We start from the raw sequence: 19,530 nt of genomic DNA on the forward strand, positions 1-19,530 counted from the left end.
GGGCCCCTTTGGCTCTAGCTATGAGTTAGAGATACACCGGCTTCACTGGCTTCTACCCAGAGGCTGATGAGTCCCTGGGATGTTGCATATTTTTGTGTGTGTGCGTGTGTGCTCTGCTCTGGGTTGGGTCGGAGCCAGTGCCGTGATTGATTGGTGATGTCTGCCCTGGCAAGGGCTCATCCCGTCTAGGGTATTGCTAAGGTCTTTCCCCCTCCACTCTTGTTTTTCCGTCCGTGATTTGCGGGCTCGCTGCGTTCCCCAGGGCGAGGGAAAAAATAAAAAAAAATATATATATAAAAACCTGGAAGGGGAAGAGCAATAACAACCTGTGCTGAGAGAAGAGCTCTATTTGCCTTGTCGAGAGTTTCGGAAGGGAAGTGAGATTTGTGTGAGGGATCTCAACACCGGGCTGCTCTCCCGTGGCTTCTGCTCCCGTGGTCGGTATCGGCTCTGTGGAAAGAGGAGGCCGGGGCGCCTTTCCTGGGATATTGGGAAGAAGACGGAACACAAAACAGCGGATCGGCCCCCTCGGGCCTGGGCAGGAGACTCTAGTCGCCTTTGGTGTCTTGGTGCCTCCAACCGAGCCTTGGGAGACGTGATGAGAAGCCACCTTCCTTGAGCTGAGACATTGAGTCCTACGTTATCTGTTTAAGGGAATCTATCAAGGTCCCTGTCAAGGGAAGAACTTAACAAACAAACCCAGCCCCAGGCTGGTCTCAGAGGGTGAGGGTTTGAGTTTGAGAACTGGGGGGGGAGAGCATGGAGAATCCGAAAAGGGAAATGGAAACACCTTTACCCTAAAACAGTCCGTCCGGCTGCTGGTAGGCTGTGCCTGTCCTCCGTGCCCGCAGCCTGGGCCCACCCCTCCCTCACTCTCTGGCTATGGCAGTGCCCCCTCGCTTTCTCTAGAAACCTCCATCATAACCCAGAGCATATGCTGAAGAATTCTTACTTCTATGTGGCTCAGTGGTAGAGTGCTTGCCTGGTACGTATGAAGCCCTGGGTTCGATTCCTCAATACCACCTACGCAGAAAAAGCTGGAAGTGGTGCTGTGGCTCAAGTGGTAGAGTGTTAGCCTTGAGCCAAAGAAGCTTAGGGACAGTGCCCAGGCTCTGAGTTCAAGCCCCAGGACTGGCCCCCCCCCCCCAAAAAAAAATTCCTACTTCTAAGCCAGGCACGAATGGTTCACACCTGTTCTTCTGCTACTCAGGAGGCTGAGATCTGAGGATTTTGGTACACATGCACGCACGCACGCACGCACGCGCGCGCGCACAGCTTAAGTGGTAGAGCACTAGTCTTGAACAAAAAGTTCAGGGACAGCATCCAAGCCCAGAGTTCAAGCCCCAGTATCAGCACACAGACAGACAGAGGTGGGTGAAGTTTATTCCTGCAAATTGGGTTTTGGGAGAGACACCAACAGAGTGGGTGTGCAAAGTAGAGTTGGGAACACAGAAGTGGCGTGTTGTAGACCTGTGGGAGGGGCGATGCAGAGGTGTGGGCGTGGCATGCAGGACCTGTGGGAGGGGTGATGCAGAGGTGTGGGCGTGGGCTATAGGAATGTCTCTCCAACACACACACACACACACACACACACACACACACACACACACACACACACACACACACACACACACACACACACACACACACACACACACACACACACACACACACACACACACACACACACACACGCAGTTTTTAGCAGTGCTGAGCAATGCACTTCAGCATTCTCACACCCCGGGAGCAGGGAAGATTTTCGGAGCAGTGAGCTCAAGGCTCGCCCCATGGTCCCTGGAGACAGGCGGGTCTCCCTGGAGCAGCTGCTGAGCCGCACCTGCCCGGAGGAAAAAAGGCACCCGCTCCTCCTCAAGCGAAGAATGAATATTCATTGGCACGAACCTGGGCAAACTCATTTGGAGTGGGCAAAAAAAAAAAATTAGATCAGGAGAAGTAATCAGATTATTAAAACGAGAGCGCAAGGACAGAAGGCGGTGGTGGAGGGAAGGTGGTGGAGGGAAGGCACGGATTTGAAATGCAAAGAGAGAGAAAGACACCGGTCCCACCGCGCGGTTCTGACCCCCTAGACCACGCGCCCGGAATCCTTAAGCATTCCCACATTTCTGCTTCATCTGAAAAAAGAAAAAAAAATGTTTCTAGAAGCTTCTGTTGAGGGAAGAGGCGGCGGGCACCTCTGCCTTGGAAAACGATAAAATAATATTTTGAGGTTTCCATCTCACCTTCCATAGATACCGAGACAAATTGCGGGAGCTAAAGAGGCTCGGGTGAGCGCTGAGCGACAGGTTAAAGGGTTCTAATAAAGATTAGATGGTCCACTATCTCCTGAGGAAATTGCATAAAAGTGCTTATTCCCTCTTGCTTCTATTAATTTCCTCTTCCTGGCTGCTTGGAAATGCTTCATAACCTGATGCCGCAGACTTGGGGATGGCGGCGGGGTGGGGGGGGGGCGGCGGGGGGAGAGACAAGAGGAGCTTTTCCATTATCTCAATCACTGCGCTGTTTATGAGACACTTAATCTGTTTCTTTATAAAGTAATAGTCCTGGAGGTGATGGATTCGGTGTCACCGCCAGTCCTACGTGCTGGGATGGGAGGGGAGGGAGGAGGGAGGGGGGTCGTTCTCAAGAGCATTGTATAAGCAGCAGGTAATTTGTTACATCTTTGAGGCTCTGAAGAGTTGGGGGTGGGGGGGCGGAGGAGAAGAAGAAGGGTTGTTTTCAAGGTGACCTTCTGGATTCCAGCTAGAGGTGTCGTTTTGCCGGCATATTAGGGGAGGAAGATGTATGTTTTCAGATGGGGGGGGGATGCAAGTGTGTGAGGGTATATGCAGATCTCGTCTCCGGGCTCCGTCTCCTGTCTATGTCTCTGACAGAACCCATAGGCTTAGCCCAGGCCTTCTGCCCGATTCCCGATCGTTGATGATGACTGGAAAACCACGCATGGTTCTCTTAAACAAAGCCACCTCCGTAGCTCACAGCTGTGTCAGAAAGCTAGCCTTCCACTCCAGGAGTCTCAGCAGCAGAGGTCTGCGGAGATCCTAGGCCGGACACTTCCCGCCTCGCCCATTCTGTGCCTCTTCCCTCCTCCTCCTGTCCTGCCTGTCTCCTCCAGGGTTGTGTCTCCTCTTCAGCTGTTTCCGCCCCCCCCCCCCCTTTGGGTCGGATTCTCCGGGCAGAAGGCAAGCATTGCTGTTTGGGAAGGCAGTGTTCCGTCCGCCTCTCCCCCAAGTCTGTAACCCCCGGCCTGCACCCCTCGGTGATGTTAGCACGGTGCCTGGCTGGTGGTAGGCCTCCAGTAAATATTTACCGAATGAAGGGGCTTGTGATTTCAGTAATCACGCCGAACATGATTTGAAATCGAGAGAGGGGAATGACACACGTGGGCGTTTTGTTGGCTTGGTCTTTGGTTGTCTGTTTGGGTGGCATTAGGGACTGAACTCAGGGCCTCTCACTTGCTAAGTAGATGCTCTACTACATAAGTCATACCTCCAATCCAGCTGGATCTTTTTTTTGGATGGTCATGGGGCTTGAACTCTGGGCCTGGGCGCTGTCCCTCAGCTCTTTAGCTCAAGGCGAGCGCTCTAACACTTGAGCCACAGCGCCACTTCTGGGCTTCTAGTGGTTCATTGGAGATACAAGTCTCACAGACTTTTCCTGCCCAGGCTGGCTTTGAAGCACGATCCTCCGATCTCACCCTCCTGAGTAGCTAGGATGACAGGCGTGAGCCACTGGCGCCTGGCTTTTTTTTTTTTTTTTTTCTGGTTATTTTTGGAGATAAGGTCTTACGGACTTTTCTGCTTGGGCTAGCTTCACACCTTGCTTCTCCAGATCTCAGCCTCTCGAGTAGCTAGGATGATAGACACGGGTCACTATAGGTTTCCTCGGATAATCTTCAAGGTAGGGTCTTAACGTTATCTCCAGGCTGGACTGCAATCCTCCTCTTCACACTTGCTGGTTTTCCTCCCGAAGCTGGGATGGCAGTCACATACCATGACACCGGCCATAGGTCATGGGGTCTTGTGAGCTCCCCCCCACCCCCCTGGGCACTGGCCTTGAACTGTCATTTCTTGACCTCTTACCTCCTGAGTAGCCAGTGTGATAAGTATAAGCTACTGTACCTGGAAATACCTGAATTGTGAGAGACTAAAGAATTGTGTTATTCGCCTCAAAAGAATCAGTGAGATAGTTGGTATTTTATATACACACACACACACACACACACACACACACACACACACACACACACACACACACACACACACACACACACACACACACACACACACACACACACACACACACACACACACACACAGAGCTGTACAGCCTCTGGGCTTTGGTGTTGCCTCTTTTCCTTCCTGCATTACTCCCAGCTGCTTTGCATACCCCAGTGATTCACCTGACCTCCAGGCCAGTTGCATTTGCTTCTTTTGGCATATATACTCTTTTTACTAGAATTGACCCAAAAGGTCCATTCATCACTTCTAATTAAAGCTGGGTGGTGGTGGTTGTTTCTCTCTCAAGGGGCAGCATAGTTTCCTTATTTATTTTTTTTTTGTGATAAAATAACAGCATTGTTCAACAAAAACAAGTCTGTTGCTTGTTAGATGAGTTAAAAAGAGTTTATAGGCCCGGTACCAGTAGGTCACACACCCATAATTCTAGCCACTCAAGAGGCTGAGTTCTAAGGATCATGTTCAAAGCCAGCCCAGGTAGGAAAGTCCTCGAGACTCTTCCATACAACTGACCGCCACACACACAAAGACTAGAAGTAGAGGTGTGGCTCAAGTGGTAGAATGCCAGCCCTGAGCAAAAGAAAACACACACACACACAATCAAAAAAACTAAGGGGCTCTGAGAATTTGGCTTACTAATATATCTTTCTAAGCCGACTCAGTATAGTCTCTACCTCTATTTCTCATCCTTCCCACGTGTTTTTTTTTATTTCTGGCAACAGGGTTTGAACTCACACTTGTCTGGCTAGAGCTCTACCACTTGAACCAAGCCTCCACACCTGGCTTTTTATTTTTAAGAGTCTCATGAGCTTCCCTGCCCCAGCTGGCTTTGAACTGTGATCCTCAGAGCTCAGCCTCCTGAGTAGTTAGGATGACAGGCGTGAGCCACCGGTGCCTGATTCCTCCTTGTGATTGAGTTTATAAAATGTGAGGGTCCTGTGGCAGTTGTAAGAGGTCTAGCCTTCTTATTTCTTAGTTATATTTATTATATTTATTATAACTCTGAGGCTTGAAGTCAGGGCCTGGGCACTATCCCTGAGCTGCTTTTATTTTTGCTCAAGGCTAGCACTCTACCACTTGAGCCACAGCACCACTTCCGGCTTTTTCTGTTTATGTCGTACTGAGGAATCGAACCCAGGGCTTCGTACATGTGAGGCTTGACTTTTATACAGATGAGCAAAGTGGGACTCAGACTCCTCTGCTATCCGCCCTGGGTTAGAAGCAGCGGCACCAGGAGCTCATGCATTCACTTGAGGATGGAGTCCAATCCAGCTTTAAGGCATCTTTCCTCCATCACCCCCATACCCCAGTCCTCTTTCCCCCTGAAGGCCAGCTTGGATCTAGCCCCCTCTTCCTTTTCTCCCCCTTGTGCTGGGTTTCTTGGAGTTTAGACGCAGCCACCTAGAGCAGCGATCTTCCCTCATGATCCTCTCCCAAACGCCTCTGTGTGTATCAGGAAGACGGGTTTACGCTGTTAACTTGCTAGATGTAAAGCGGGGTGGGGGAGGGAGGAGGCTTTTAAGTGCTAGAAAGAACGCAAAAACACCAGCTTCTTCTCAGACTGATGCATTAAGAAAATTACAGGGTAGCATGGACCAAACAGAAACGCACGCGCAATCGCCACTTCCCAGGGAAAAGTCCTGCTGCTTCCCGGCAGGCAGCCCAGGCCCAGGGCCCTGGTCTGTGACCCTCGGTGGGGGACAGAACCCAGCAAGGTTGGGGGTGTTAAGAGCAGGGACCAGGCCCTCCTGCAGGAGATTCAGAAAGAAGAGCAGGAACGGGATGGCAAGCGGTGGATTCCAGTGCCTCGTGTCTATAATCCTAGCTACTCGGGACGCTAAGATCCAAAAGGCTCTGGGTTCAAAAACAGCGCAGGCAGAAAAGTCTTGCGGATCCCATCAGCGGAAAGCAGGGCTGGAGGCGCAGCGTCAGGGTTAAAGCACCAGACAAGCGTTAAGATGTCAAACCCTGGTCCCAGCAAAACAAAAGAGACGAAAAGGAGAAGAGGGAAGAGAGGTGGAGGGCGGGAGGAGATGAGCTCCGTTCCTCCCTTGCCTCGCCCCTGAAAGTCTATCAAGACGCAATTAACGGGGGAACGGATGTTATGAAGGCAGTAACCTTGAAGTGGCTTTAATTTCCTGTAAAAGGGTCGCTCATCAATTTCAGGCCCCAGCCATCGGTCATCAGAAGCTGCGGTTGACGCGCGCGCAGGGGGTGGTAGTGTGACATGGAGCCTGATCTGGCTCGTTTTCAACCAAGACCCCCGGATCTATGTGAGGCTTACCAGGCCGGATGCTTTTCCCTGAGAAACCCTGGTCGTTAGATGAAGGCGGAAAGGAGGCCGGCGGGAAGGGCACCGTTTATCCGACATGTGCATCTCAGGCCCATTCCATTCGTTTCCCCAATTAAGTCTTCTGACACACCTGAAAGGGGAGACCTCTTATTTTATTTTTTCCCTTTTTCCCAACGTATTCTTCAAGTTGAGAGAGAGGAGCCATGGGTCCCAGGAAGATAACATTGAGGGATGGACAAGGTGTTAAATAGAGGTTCTCTTCCACCTGAGCAGCTCACTTCCTAAATGGGTTTAGCGCGTGTGTGTGTGTGTGTGTGTGTGCGTGGTGTGTGTGTGTGTGGGGGGGTGGATGGTCACTCAAGAGCCTTTGGAGGGCTGGGAAGGTGGCTCAGTGGTAGAGCACTTGCCTTGCATGCATGAGGCCCTGGGTTCGATTCCTCAGCACCACATAAGCAAAAAGAAAAAAGCCGGAAGTGGCGCTGTGGCTCAAGTGGTAGAGCGCTAGCCTTGAGCTGAAGAGCTGAGGGACAGCGCCCAGGCCCAGAGTTCAGGCCCCATGACTGGACCCAAAAACAAAACAAAACAAAAGAGCCTTTGGAGAACTGTAGCACCTTCCCCCCCCCCCCCCCGGCTGCCTCCCTCCCGTTCACCCTGGCGTGATCTCTCTGTGTTGCAGCCTGTCCCGCGGGAACCTTCAAGGCCAGCCAGGAGGCCGAGGGCTGCTCCCACTGCCCGTCCAACAGCCGTTCCCCCTCAGAGGCCTCTCCCATCTGCACCTGCCGGACCGGCTACTACCGAGCGGATTTCGACCCCCCCGAAGTGGCTTGCACCAGTAAGTGTCAAGTAATGGCTTACTGGGGGGAAGGGGAGCCAGGGGGGCAGAGGGAGGAGAGGCAAGGGGTGGAGAGGACAGCGCCCTGTGGATCAGGGCTCAAAGCCGATGCGCTGGCCATGGTGCTGAAACGGACAGTTACCTCCCCACCCCTCACCCCCAAGCGGAGGGAGAGCTTTCTCTCTGCGCAGCAGCCCAAGGTTAAGAGTTCTTGCCTTCTCCCTCACATCCGGAGCCTTCCTTCTGTCCCAGGACATCTTTCTTCCACCCTTTCCTGTGTCACCCGTCGGTGCTCCTCCCCGGGGAGAAGGTCAGAGGGCTCAGCATGCATTCTAGGGACTGGAATAATGGGGCCTAGAATTCAAGGCACAGGGGTTGGTACACCCTGTGCCTCCAAGCAAGAACCGTTAGCCAGCCAGAAGAGGGGGGAGGGGCAATTCTCTAGCCCTTCCAGACCCTCTCCCCCCTTTTATCCCCCTCAGGATTCCAGTTCAGAAGGAATTCAATAGGATTCCGTCTTTTTTGGAATCCAATAGTGTTCTGAGGCCAGTAGTTTGACTTAGCCTCTCAGCAGTGCTGGAACTCGCCCCTGCCTCGGATCTTTCTAGGCAGGGACACGCGTGGACTAATCCTGGCTCATCTAGTTCCAGGACAGAAGGTCACGGAGAGCCTATTTCACACGTACTCACAACTTGACAGACAGAAGACAAACATAGCTTGGCTCTGAGGGGAAGAATTTTTCTCCCTCCCGGACTTGTAGATCGAGGAGCCCTTGCCCGGTTCAGAGGAGGGGTGAAGGCACCTTCATCAAGGTCCTGAGCGCGATCCCCGCTTACAGATTTGAGTTAGGCTGGAGCGCCTTCTCTTGTGAACTGATTTTCTCAAGACCACCACCACCACTTCCTCTTCCTCTTCCTTCTCCTCCACCTCCTCTTCTTCCTCCTCCTCTTCCTCTTCCACCTCCCCTTCCTCTTCCTCCTCCTCCTCCTTCTCCTTTTTCTTCTCTTCTTTCTCCTGCATCTCCTCCTCCTCCTCCTCCTCTTCCTCCTCCTCCTCCATCTCCTTCATCTCCTCCATCTCCTCCTCCTCCTCCTTTTCCTTTTCTTCTTCTTCCTCCTCCTCCTCCTCTATCTCCTCCTCCTCCTCTTCCTCCTCCTCTATCTCCTCCTCCTCCTCTTCCTCCTCCTCTTCCTCCTCCTCCTCTTCCTCCTCCTCCTCTTCCTCCTCCTCCTCCTCCTCCTCTTCCTCCTCCTCCCCCCTCCCCTCCTCCTCCTCCTCCTCCTCCTCCTCCTCCTCCTCCTCCTCCTCCTCCTCCTCCTCCTCCTCCTCCTCCTCCTCCTCCTCCTCCTCCTCCGACGTGGGTAGAGATAAACAGAAATGATTGCGTTTCTGCTGACCAGGCCCTTTGTCTTTCTGGGGTGGCATCTCCTCCACTAATCTCCCCCAGGAGCCTGACAAGCCTTGTTGAATGGAGTTCTTTAGAAGCCACTTAAAGATGCTCAGTCACTGTTGGCCCGGCGTCCCCAGCAAGGAGCAGCCCTGCCCCAGCCTGGCAGCTGGCCTTTCTTCGTCCCCGCATGGCCGGGCTCCTGGGCGGGATCAGCTCCTCACGCAGAGGCCTGCGTCCCGCAGAGACCCGTCTCCACCCAGTGCTCAGGACCTGGCTATGTCTTTTGAGCTGTCGCGGGCTTCTCCCATTTATTCCCCAAGGCTTTTCTTCCCTTCATATATGACCTGAATCTGTAGAACCATTTCCCAGAAGAAAACAGAACAAAACACAAAGATCTCAAAAACCTCTGCAGTCTGACCGTGAAAGACTTTCACTCTACTCTACCCAGCCCTGTCCCGAGTCTGCCTTCTCCCTCCCTCCCTCCTTCCCTTCCTTCCTCTCCCTCCTCTCCTCTCTCTCTCCCCCTGTCTACTCCCTCTCTCTCCCCCTTTCTCTCCCCCTCTCTCCCCCTCCATCTCTTCCTTTCCCTCCCTTCCTCTCTCTCCCTTCCCCTCTATTTCTCTCTTCCTCTCTCTCCCTGGCTTCCTCCCTCCCTCTCTCTCTCCCTCCCTCCCTCTCTCCCACCTTCCCTCCCTCCCTTCCCCTCCCTTTCTTTCTCTCTTCCTGTCTCTCTCACCCTCTCTCTCCCCCTTCCTTCCCTCCTTCCCTCCTTCTTTCTTTCTTTCTTTCTTTCTTTCTTTCTTTCTTTCTTTCTTTCTTTCTTTCTCTCTCTCTCTCTTTCTTTCTTTCTTTTTCTTTCTTTCTGTTGTTGTTATTATTTGGTCGGTCATGGGCTTGAACTCTGGGCCTGGGTGCTGTCTCTCAGCTCTTCAGCTCAAGGCGAGTGCTCTACCACTTGAACCACAGTACCACTTCCAGTTTTCTAGTGGTTTATTGGCGATGAGAGTCTCCCAGACATTTCTTGCCTGGGCTGGCTTTGAACCATGATCCTCAGATCTCAGCCTCCTGGGTGGCTAGGATGACAGGCGTGAACCACCAGCTCGGGGTATGTGTTCACCTCCTTTAAATCCGACTTCACGGACTTTCCTCCCCCGCCACCCCCCCCCCCCGCCCCCATGTCATGGCCGGCTTGGTGACAGGCACACCATCCTCACCCCTGTGGCTCTATTACTCTATCCCCATCTCACCCAGAATGGCTTGGAGCTGTGAATTTGCTGTGTGTTCCTCACGGACGCCACATCCTGTATGTTACACAGAGCAAAGGCTCCGACCAGGAATTGCCAGGTCAGAGCCACGCAGAGCCCCTCCCCCCTCTGGCAACCTCCACCCCTGGGACAGGCTCGTGGAGAGGGAATCCCAGCGGCCAAGGGCCCCGGGAGGACACAGGGCTAGGCCCAACAAGTGTAAATAACCCTATTATTTTCCCGAGCCTCATTATATGTTTGATTTATTGCGTGCCAGGGAAGTACTGTATGAAAAAGTCAATTTGTTGGCTTTTATATTCTCATTAGGGTTTTCTTTTAAAGCATTCTAATTGGAGGTTGCCATCTGTTCTCTTCAAAAGGCATCACCCATCACCGCAGTAAATAATTTTTTTCCCCCCTTCGGATGGAAGGAGCGTATTCGGAAGCTGTTGACAGGGAAAGAGGGGAAAGCAAGGCAGTAAGGCCTTTGGATCCCCCCCACACCTACTCCCAGGGCAGCTCAGCAGGGCCAATAGGGAAGGTGGGGGGGGGGCAGGGGGCAGGTCCCAGCCCAGCCAGAGAGAAGCCAGGCAGAGCCAGGAGCTGCGAACTGGCCAAGTCTTATATGTTAAGAGGTAATTACAGCCCATGAAGACACCTTGGGTTATGTGGTTTATGAGAGAGAGAGAGAGCGCTCTTTCTTTTTAAAATGGCAAGGTTGAGAACACCCTGTTAGCTAGCGAAGAAGCTGAGGTAGGAGGGTCCAAGGTAAGAGGCCTCGAAAGCCTGGAGGAGCTGGGGCCTGCCTGCCGAGCTTTGTCTTTAAGCGCGATTGCATGCAGAATCTATTCATTCCCAGACACACCAGACACTGTACAAGGAAGTCTGGCAGCTTGAAAACCTGACCAAGGCGACAGAGTTTCGACTACACTGTGAATTAGTGCTTTTTAAAGAATCTTGTGAAACTTTTGGGGCCAGCACATTATATCTGTATCTATGTCTATAACTGTACATCTATATATCTACATCTATTCTTCTGTCCTTAGCCAGCTGTCTTTGAATCCAGGGTTTGTCAAACGCTAAGAGTGAGCGTTTATTCCATGTAAACACTGACAATGACGAATTTTCAAGCCCTGAGTTTGGGCCTTTATTTTTTCAATGTCTTTATGAACCAGGATCTCCCTGGACCTCTGAGAAGTCCTGGAAGGTGTGTGTGTGTAGATAAGTGTGTGCTCACTCACCAGTGCTAGGGTTGGCACCCAGGGCTTCACGCTGTTGCTCTGCTTTCATTCCTACCACCCCCCTTTTAAAAAGTTACTATTATCTTTAAGTAGTTGTACAAAGGAGTTTGCCACTTAACAAAGGCAGTTGAGGCTCATAGCTGGCACTCTACCATTTAAGTCACACCTCCAATCTGACATTTTTTGCTGGTTCGTTGAAGATGTAATCCTCTGTGCCTAGCCTGGCTTTGAGGCATGATCCTTCAGATCTCGGCTTCCTAAGTAGCTGGGATTACAGGCATGAGCTATGGAGCCTGGCAGACGTGTTAGTCATTAACCTACGGATGGATGGATAGATGGATGATGGATGGATAAGTGGATGGATGGAAGAGTAGATGGATGATTGATGGATGGATGGGTAGACAGATGGATGGATGGGTAGATGGATGATGGATGGATGGGTAGATAGATGGATGGATGGACAGGTAAATGGATGGATGATTGATAGATGGATGGATGGGTAGATGGATGATTGATGGATGGATGGATGGATGGGTAAATGGATGGATGGAAGGGTAGATGGATGATTGATTGATGGGCGGATGGATGAATATCTGAGAACTACTTCTGTGCTATCAGTTTTCTCAAATGTTGACACACACGTAGAAGGAATTAGAGCGCCCACAAGTTCTTGCATCTCGATGGGATGTCCTGGGATAGTGCGGGGAGATCTATTCTGGGCATTGGGAAGACCGCTCAGAGGAGGCGAGAGCCGCAGCCCAAGGACCACAGTGACATCTCCTGCTAGGGAGCCTCTGGGCCTGGGGTTTTTCGAGTTCAGGAACCCATGGTGTTCTTTTGGCAAAAGACCTGACTTCCGAGATTCCAGGGACCGTTAGTTACCGTACACAAGACAGTGGGTGTCTAAGTCCTCATCGCAGGGCCCCCTCCTGCTCTCCCGCCGGAGGCCTGAGAGGACGCTCCCCACACCACCCCCAGCTGGAGAGTTGTCGGAAAGCTCCATAGAACGGATCAGATGGCCAGTCGCCTGTAGTGGTGGAGGAGACCCAGTGAGGCTCCAGCACCCCAAGAGACAAGCGTTCAGATCTTGGCTCCATCTCCCTGTTGACCTTGGCCTCATTCCTTAACCTTCACGCCTTCGGCCGTGTTCCGCCCGCCCGCCCGCACAGGCTCCTCCCCACGCCTGCCTTCCAAACGGTGGCCAAGATCAAGTGAAAAATCCCATCATAGCGTCTCTCTGGCAGGGAGCCTGGTTTATAGTACACTCTCCATTGATGTTAGAACTTGCTTTGGTTGTGTCCCTGGAAAGTGTGAAGACTGCAGAGATGAGAGCGTGTCGGAGATGGGAAAATCAAAGTGGCGTGCTTGAGAGCAGCCAGGCTCCCGGCTCTCCCCCTCCCCCTCCCCCTCCCTCTCCCCCTCTCTCCCCCTCCCCCTCTCTCCCCCTCCCTCTCCCACACTCCCTCTCCCTCTACCTCTGCCTCCCTCTTCCTCCCCCTCCCTCTCTCTCCCTCTCTTCCTTCCCCTCCCTCTCCCTTCAACTCCCTCCTTCTCCTTGCCCCTCCCCCCTCCATCTCTTCCTCTCTCCCTCCTCTCCCCTCCCTCCCTCTCCCTCCCTCTCCCTTCCTCTCCCTTTCCCTCTCCCTCCCTCTCTCCCTTTCTCCCTTCCTCTCTTTCCCTCCTCCTCTCCCTCTTCCCCATCTCCCTTTCCCTCCCCCTCCCTCCCTCCCTCTCTCCCTCTCTCTCTCCCCGCTCTCTCTGGGCATTCCTGCAGAACCCAGGCACAGCTGCACACTCCACATAGTTACCTTGTTGGCCTGAAGATCCAGGGGAGAGCCCAGGAGGAGGGGACGCAGTGTGCAGGGTCAGAGGTCAGGCGGGGCCTGTGCACAGCACTGCCAGCAGCCCGATGAGCCCCTGGGCAGGAGCCGAGGCTGGCAAAGCGCAAGCGGCCTGCCCTTCCCAGGGGAGGGGCAGGGTTTCCTCCCAGTCCTCCGAGGAGTAAGACGCCTCTCTGCGAGAGGGTTGGGAGAGTGACAAGCAGAGGGGGGGGAGGGAGAGAGTGAGGGGGAGAGAGGGAGAAAGAGGGAGGGGGAGAGAGGGAGAGGGGAGAGGAAGAGAGAGAGGGAGGGAGAGAGAGGGAGGGGGAGAGGCAGAGAGAGAGGGAGGGGGAGAGAGGGAGGGGGAGAGGCAGAGAGGGGGGAGAGAGAGAGGGGAGAGAGGGAGGGGGAGAGAGAGAGGGGAGAGAGGGAGGGGGAGAGAGGGAGAGGGGAGAAGGAGAGAAAGAGACTGAGGGGGAGAGAGGGAGGGGGAGAGAGGGAGGGGGAGGGAGAGAGAGAGGCTCCAGTTTTAAATAATTCCTGGTTTACGGTGTGTGTGTGTGTGTCTGTGTGTCTGTGTGTCTGTGTGTGTGTGTGTGTGTGTGTGTGTGTTGGGGGGAATGAAATGGGAAGGAGGAATTTATGAAGCCGGTGGAAATAGATAATTACGCCTTATAAAACTGCTGTCTGTGAAAAACTATGCAGAAGGAGAAGGACTGGTGTGAAAATAATTACCTTGTTACATTTCTGACCCCAAAAAACAAGAAAAAAGAAAAGAAACCAGAAAATCCCTCCTCCCCACCCTGTCCCCCCCTTCCCCCCACCCCCAGTCCCCCACATGATGGGAGACGTTTCTGACGGATCAGAGACAAGCCGCGCTGGCTGGCTGGCTGGCTTCTTCAGATGCCGTGTGTCCTTCCGTAGTTTCCACTGCTGTCTCCCCCCACCACCACCAAAAGAGAAGGCGCCTTCGGGACGGGGGTGGGGGGGTGTGGGGAGGGCGGGGAGGACTCCTGACCTACACCAGAGGGGCGCAGGGAAGCCCAACCACCAGAGCAGAGGCTTCGAGTTTGGCCCCCAATGGTCGAATCTGGGGGGCAAGTTCCAGTATCGTTTAGTTTCGTGTTTTTTGTTTTGTTCTGTAATCCTCCCTGCTCGGGAGGCTGAGATCGGAGGACTGACATGGAAGCCCAGACCAGGTAGGCAATTCGGAGAGACCCGTGCATCCCCACAATTCACCAGCAAAAGGCCGGAAGCGGAGCTGTGGCACAAGCGGTAGAGCGCTTAAGAGAAAAAGCTAAGAGGCAGCGCCCAAAGCCCAACACACAAAAAATTAAAAACTATAGAGCTGCTTCAAGGTTAGCTGTTACCTTTTGCCAACCAGAGCTTGACTAAAAGATACAGGATAGCCACCACTTCTGGGTTTTGGTTTTTGTTCTTTGGTGGTTAATTTTCAGATAAGAGTCTCAGAAGCCAGGCACAGGTGGCTCACGCCTGTCATCCTAGCTACTCAGGAGGCTGGGATCTGAGGATCGCCGTTCAAAGCCAACCCTGGGCAAGGGACATGCATGAGACTCTGGTCTCCAGTGAACCACCAGAAAACCAGAAGTGGCGCTGTGGCTCAAAGTGGTAGAGCGCTTGCTTTGAGTGCGAAACTCAGGAACAGCATTCAGGCCCTGAGTTCAAGCCCCGTGACTGATCCTTAGATCACGCTGACTCCTCAGTTAGTCTCCTATAACATAAGCCTATGTTTTAGTTGGAGTCTATGTATTTTCTCATGGCCTGGCCAGGTTTGTATCTCTATAATAAGCTCTTTTTTGATTTCTTTTTTTCGGTACTGGGCAGAGAACCCAGAACAATGCGCTCTGCCACTGAGCTACATCCCAGCACCTCTTGTTAACTTTTCTTTTGGGGGGAGAGGTACTGGTTCTGGGGCTCAAACTCAGGACCTGAGCACTGTCCTGAGCTTTTTCAAACCAAGGCTAGCCCTCTACCCCGTGAACCACAGCTCCGCTCCCCTTCCACTCCGAGCTCTTTCCCCTCAGTGCAAGTGTGTTGCTTGACACCAGGAGGCTGATCACGATGTTGAGATGACCCGGCCCCTCAGGCTGGGCCATGAAAGGCCGCGTTTCATTGGTTGGGACCGTTCCCTGTGCTCTCCTGGCCTCCCAACTGGGATGATGAAAGGCCAGGTCTCATTGGTTAAGACTGCTCATGCGCTCCCTCCACAAGGTAGCAGGGGAAGGTACCTTGCCTGACAAGGAAGAGATCGGAGACTGAGATCGGGGCTGCTTTAGCAGCCTCTGCCAAGTTCTACCATTCAGGCTGATTCCAGTGTTTCCGTAATATAAACAACTGCACTGCCAAAAATGGCTCAGACATCTTGGGATGCCTGTGTTTGCCTAGAAATAGAATTGCTGAGTGATGGGGTACCTACTCTTAGAAAGCCGGGTGATCCCACCAGGACTTTTCCACATGTCTTGACCGGTGTTCACCTCTGCCCCAGTGGGACACATCTATACTAGATGCCATCAGCACACCTGTGACCTGCTTGTCCCTCGATGAGGATTTCCCTAATTGTGGGTGCCTATTTTTTAATGTCTGTTAACCAATTTATTTTGTCTTCTGAGAATGGCCTGTGAATGAGCTTTGATTTTTTTTTTCTATGTTGTTTCTTCCCCCCCCCCTATGTTTTCTATGTCTCTACAGCCCTATAATTACTATTTTTTTTTATTATCTTTAAATAGTTTTTGCCAAGAGGTTGCAATTTGCCATGTCATGCTTATTTTAAATTCTATTTATGGTGACTTTTTTTTTTTTTTTGGTGTATTGACGTTTTTAGTTTTTGCACTCAAGCCTGCCCATTTATTTCTTTTGAGTTTTGGAGATTTCTGTCTTGACTTTTCCCCCTGGGTTTTAGGCATCTCCTTTTCACTCTAGGGTATAAAAGTACTCTCACTTTTTCTCTGTGTGTGTGCGTGTGCATCTACATGCACGTGTGTGTGTGTGTGTATGCGTGTGTGTGTGCGCCAGTTCTAGGATGAACTCAGGACCTTGTACTTTTATTTGGCTTTTTTGCTTTAAGGTTGGTACTCTACCACTTGAGCCACAGCTCCACCTCCAGATTTGGGCCGGTTATTTGGGGATAAGAGTCTCATGAATGTTTCTGACCAGACTGTCTTTGAACTGTGATCCTCAGATCTCAGCCTCCTGAGCAGCTGGGGTTACAGGCGCGAGCCACCGGCGCTCAGCTACCTAATTTTTTTTCTTTAATTCTTTGTAAGATGTTTATGCTTTGTACCTTCCTTTATCTGGAGTTTATCCTTGATTAGGATGTGATCTTGGTGAAATCACCCCTTTTCTTGTAGGCCAAATGCCTGTTTAGCTCATCTGCTTTCCCGTTGTTTGTTGGGTCTGTACTGGCATCCATTCTAAATACTCTTAGAGATGGTAGCTTTATGATCTACCGCATATAAACCAAGTCTTGATAGATTATTCATTCTCAGAAGTCTTCTCCATTATTAAACACTTCTTTTTTTTTTCCTTTTCAAGAGAGAGCAGATTGGGCATATTGTATTAAATAATCCTATTAAGTCAGGACTCAGATTGCACCAAATGTGCAAATGGCTGTAGAGGTACTGACTGTCTTTACGATGTTGAATCTTCACCTTTAGGTACATAGAAGTCAAGTCTTTCCTTTTTTCTTTTTTTTTTGGTCGGTCGTAGGGCCTGAACTCTGGGCCTGGGCGCTGTCCCTCAGCTCTTCAGCTCAAGGTGATGCTCTACCACTTGAGCCACAGCACCACTTCTGGCTTTTTTTCTGCTTATGTGGGGCTGAGGAATCGAACCCAGGGCCTCACATGTGCATGGCAAGCGCTCTACCACTGAGCCACCTCCCCAGCCCATCTTTTTTTTTTTTTTTAATGCCGTTCCATGAGGTGTTACATTTCAAACCGTTACAGCGTAGTCCTTATGAGAGTTGATGCTGGGTATTTTAAGAGGTTGGTGGCTAATGCGCATAGGGACTTTTCGTTATCTCTTCAGACAAGCTGCGGTACCTGACAGATGACTGATGCGAGGAGCGGTGAGCTTTCCTCTCCCAGAGGAATCCAGGCAGTAAGGGCTACGGGTGGACGCGGGGACACGTTCCTCCCTCAACTTCCCTTCCCTTCCAAGGGTCTGTGTGCCGAGGAAGTGTCAGACCCCAGACTCGGCATCTCAGGTGATCCATGGGCTCCCCGGGGAAGCCTTCCTTCCCACCCTTGGGTTTCCTAATGCCTTTCTGTACACATTTGGTGCTCCATCACAGCGACTTGAGAAAACAAACCGAGAAGAAGGAAAGGTTAAACTCGGCGGACTGTTTGGGAGGTTTCAGTGCTTCGTCGGCCATGTTCCATGGCTGGGGGTCCAGGGAGGAGGATCCAGCCAGAGAGGGAAAGTGCTCCCCTCCTGGCTCTCCACACCCGGCGTGGTCCCCTCCGCGTTAGCGTCAGGCCTTGTCGGTGACTCCCGCGTCGCTCAGAGTGAAGGCAAGCCCTCGCACTCAACGGGAAGCGTGGCTGACTGATCCTCTCCAAGGCACTTCTCAGTCTGATGGAGTTGACAGTGGAGAGCCACCGTCGCAGCTCCCTTGATTTTGGAACTGTTGGCCTCGGGAACCCTGGGTGTTTTCTGTGTACGTGCAGAGAGACGGCACGTGTCGCTTTTATAATGACACAGAGCTGCGCCGGGAATATTCTTCCGTGTATTCCCCGGGAGCATAGGATGCGTACGCAAGAATATTTAACCCCTACCACTGTTCAGTGGTCTGTCATCTCCCGAAAGATAGAGAATTGTGATGATGGCTCGAAGAATATTCTGGGACATAGGGTTCTTGATCATTTATTATTATTATTATTGAAAAGGCCAGTTCCGGGGCTCAGACTTGGGGTCTAGGCCCTGTCCCTTAGTTCTTGCTGCTCAAGACTGGTGCTCTACCACTTGAGCCACCGTTCCAGCCTTTTGACGGGAACAGCAGCCCTCTTCCCCCCTCCCCCCTCCCAGGATGTGCCCGAGCACAGCCACGGGCATCGTTCTCATGGGATGCATTGATTTCCCGGGCCACGGGGGGGGGGGGGTCGGTTCCCCCAAGGGATTCCACAGCCCCCCGGAAAACCTTGTCTCTCGGGCCCCAGCTCAAGACCGTTCGGAAGGACTGTCTTCTCAGAAAGCGGAGTCTACAACTCCCTCTTCCCCCCAGATAATTAGCTCTATTAAAGGAGGAGAAAACAAGAAGTGCTTCTGTACAAACACTGGTATTTGGTGAAATGTGTAACGCTCGGCTAGCTGATGTTCCCGAATTCCCGCCCAGCAGGGTCTCTCCTTGTTTTGACTTATCATTTTCTTCTTATTACTAACTGTTATGATTAGGAGAATTGCCAGAGCCCGGGCTCCGGCGTTTCTAAGACCTTAATGAGCAACACGTGCAGACTTGCTCGCGGGCCTGGAGATAGGGTTGGTTCTACTCCTTGAAGGGATGTAACGGAGAAGGATCCGCATGCGAGGTGACCCCCATCCTACACCTAGATGCTGATGGATGAGGCCTGTGCCCTAGGCCTATAGGGGGCCCGACTGCACACAAGCTGGTTCTATTGCTTCCCAGCAACCTGACTGCACTCAAGTTGATTCTGCGTGTGTGTGCGTGTGCGCGCGCGCGCATGCTAGTAGTGGGGGCTGGAACTCAGGACTGGATGTTATTCCTTAGCTTTTTCACTCAGAGCCACACCTCTCCCTTCTGGCTTCTTGCTGGTTAATTGAAGATCAGAGTCTTTTAGAACCTGGCGCAGGAGGCTCCCGCCTATCATCCTAGCTACTCAGGAAGCTGAGATCTGAGGATCACGGTTCAAAGCCAGCCCAGGCAGGAAAGTCCAGGAGACTCTGATCTCCAATGAACCACTCAGAAAACCGGAAGTGGCGCTGTGGCTCAAGGGGTAGAGCGCTCGCCTTGAGCTGAAGAGCTGAGGGACAGCGTCCAGGCCCAGAGTTCAAACCCCACAACTGTCAACGAAAATCTCTTGGATTTGTCTCCGTAGGCTGGCTTTGAACCTAGATCCTCAGAATCTCAGCCTCCTGAATAGTTAGGATTCCAGGTATGAGCCAACAGTGTCCAACAAAGAACCTTCTTCTTTACTCCTCTAGCTTACTGTGCTATCTGCTCTGTGTCCATTTTAGGGGAAAGGGTTAGGAATGAGCCATGCAGGACACCTAACGGTCAAGATTCCTGAGTATAGTCAGTCGTGACCACGTAAAAGGTGTAATATTCTCGCTACGTAGAAGAGTCGGCATCCTAGTCTGGGAAGAATCTTGACTGCGGTCTGCAGGGTACGAGTCGTAGAGAGGAGAAACAGGAAGTGGCGTTAGGGGTGAGGACCAGCTCTCCCAAATGCAGGTTCTAGCTGGCACCCCGCCAGAATAAATT

At 52.2% G+C, this 19,530-nt stretch overlaps 1 protein-coding gene across 2 annotated transcripts in view; it reads left to right on the forward strand.

Annotated features, from left to right (window-relative positions):
* Ephb1 (EPH receptor B1) overlaps positions 1 to 19,530 on the forward strand; it is a 337,284-nt gene that overhangs the window by 218,277 nt on the left and 99,477 nt on the right. For both annotated transcript variants that reach the window (XM_070005466.1, XM_070005465.1), the window contains one exon: positions 7,223 to 7,378. In XM_070005466.1, coding sequence (XP_069861567.1) covers positions 7,223 to 7,378 — 156 coding nt within the window. The remainder of the gene's footprint in view (positions 1 to 7,222; positions 7,379 to 19,530) is intronic.

Source organism: Dipodomys merriami, unplaced genomic scaffold, assembly GCF_024711535.1.
Source record: "Dipodomys merriami isolate MVZ:Mamm:240054 unplaced genomic scaffold, mDipMer1.0.p SCAF_68, whole genome shotgun sequence".
NCBI lineage: Eukaryota > Metazoa > Chordata > Mammalia > Rodentia > Heteromyidae > Dipodomys > Dipodomys merriami.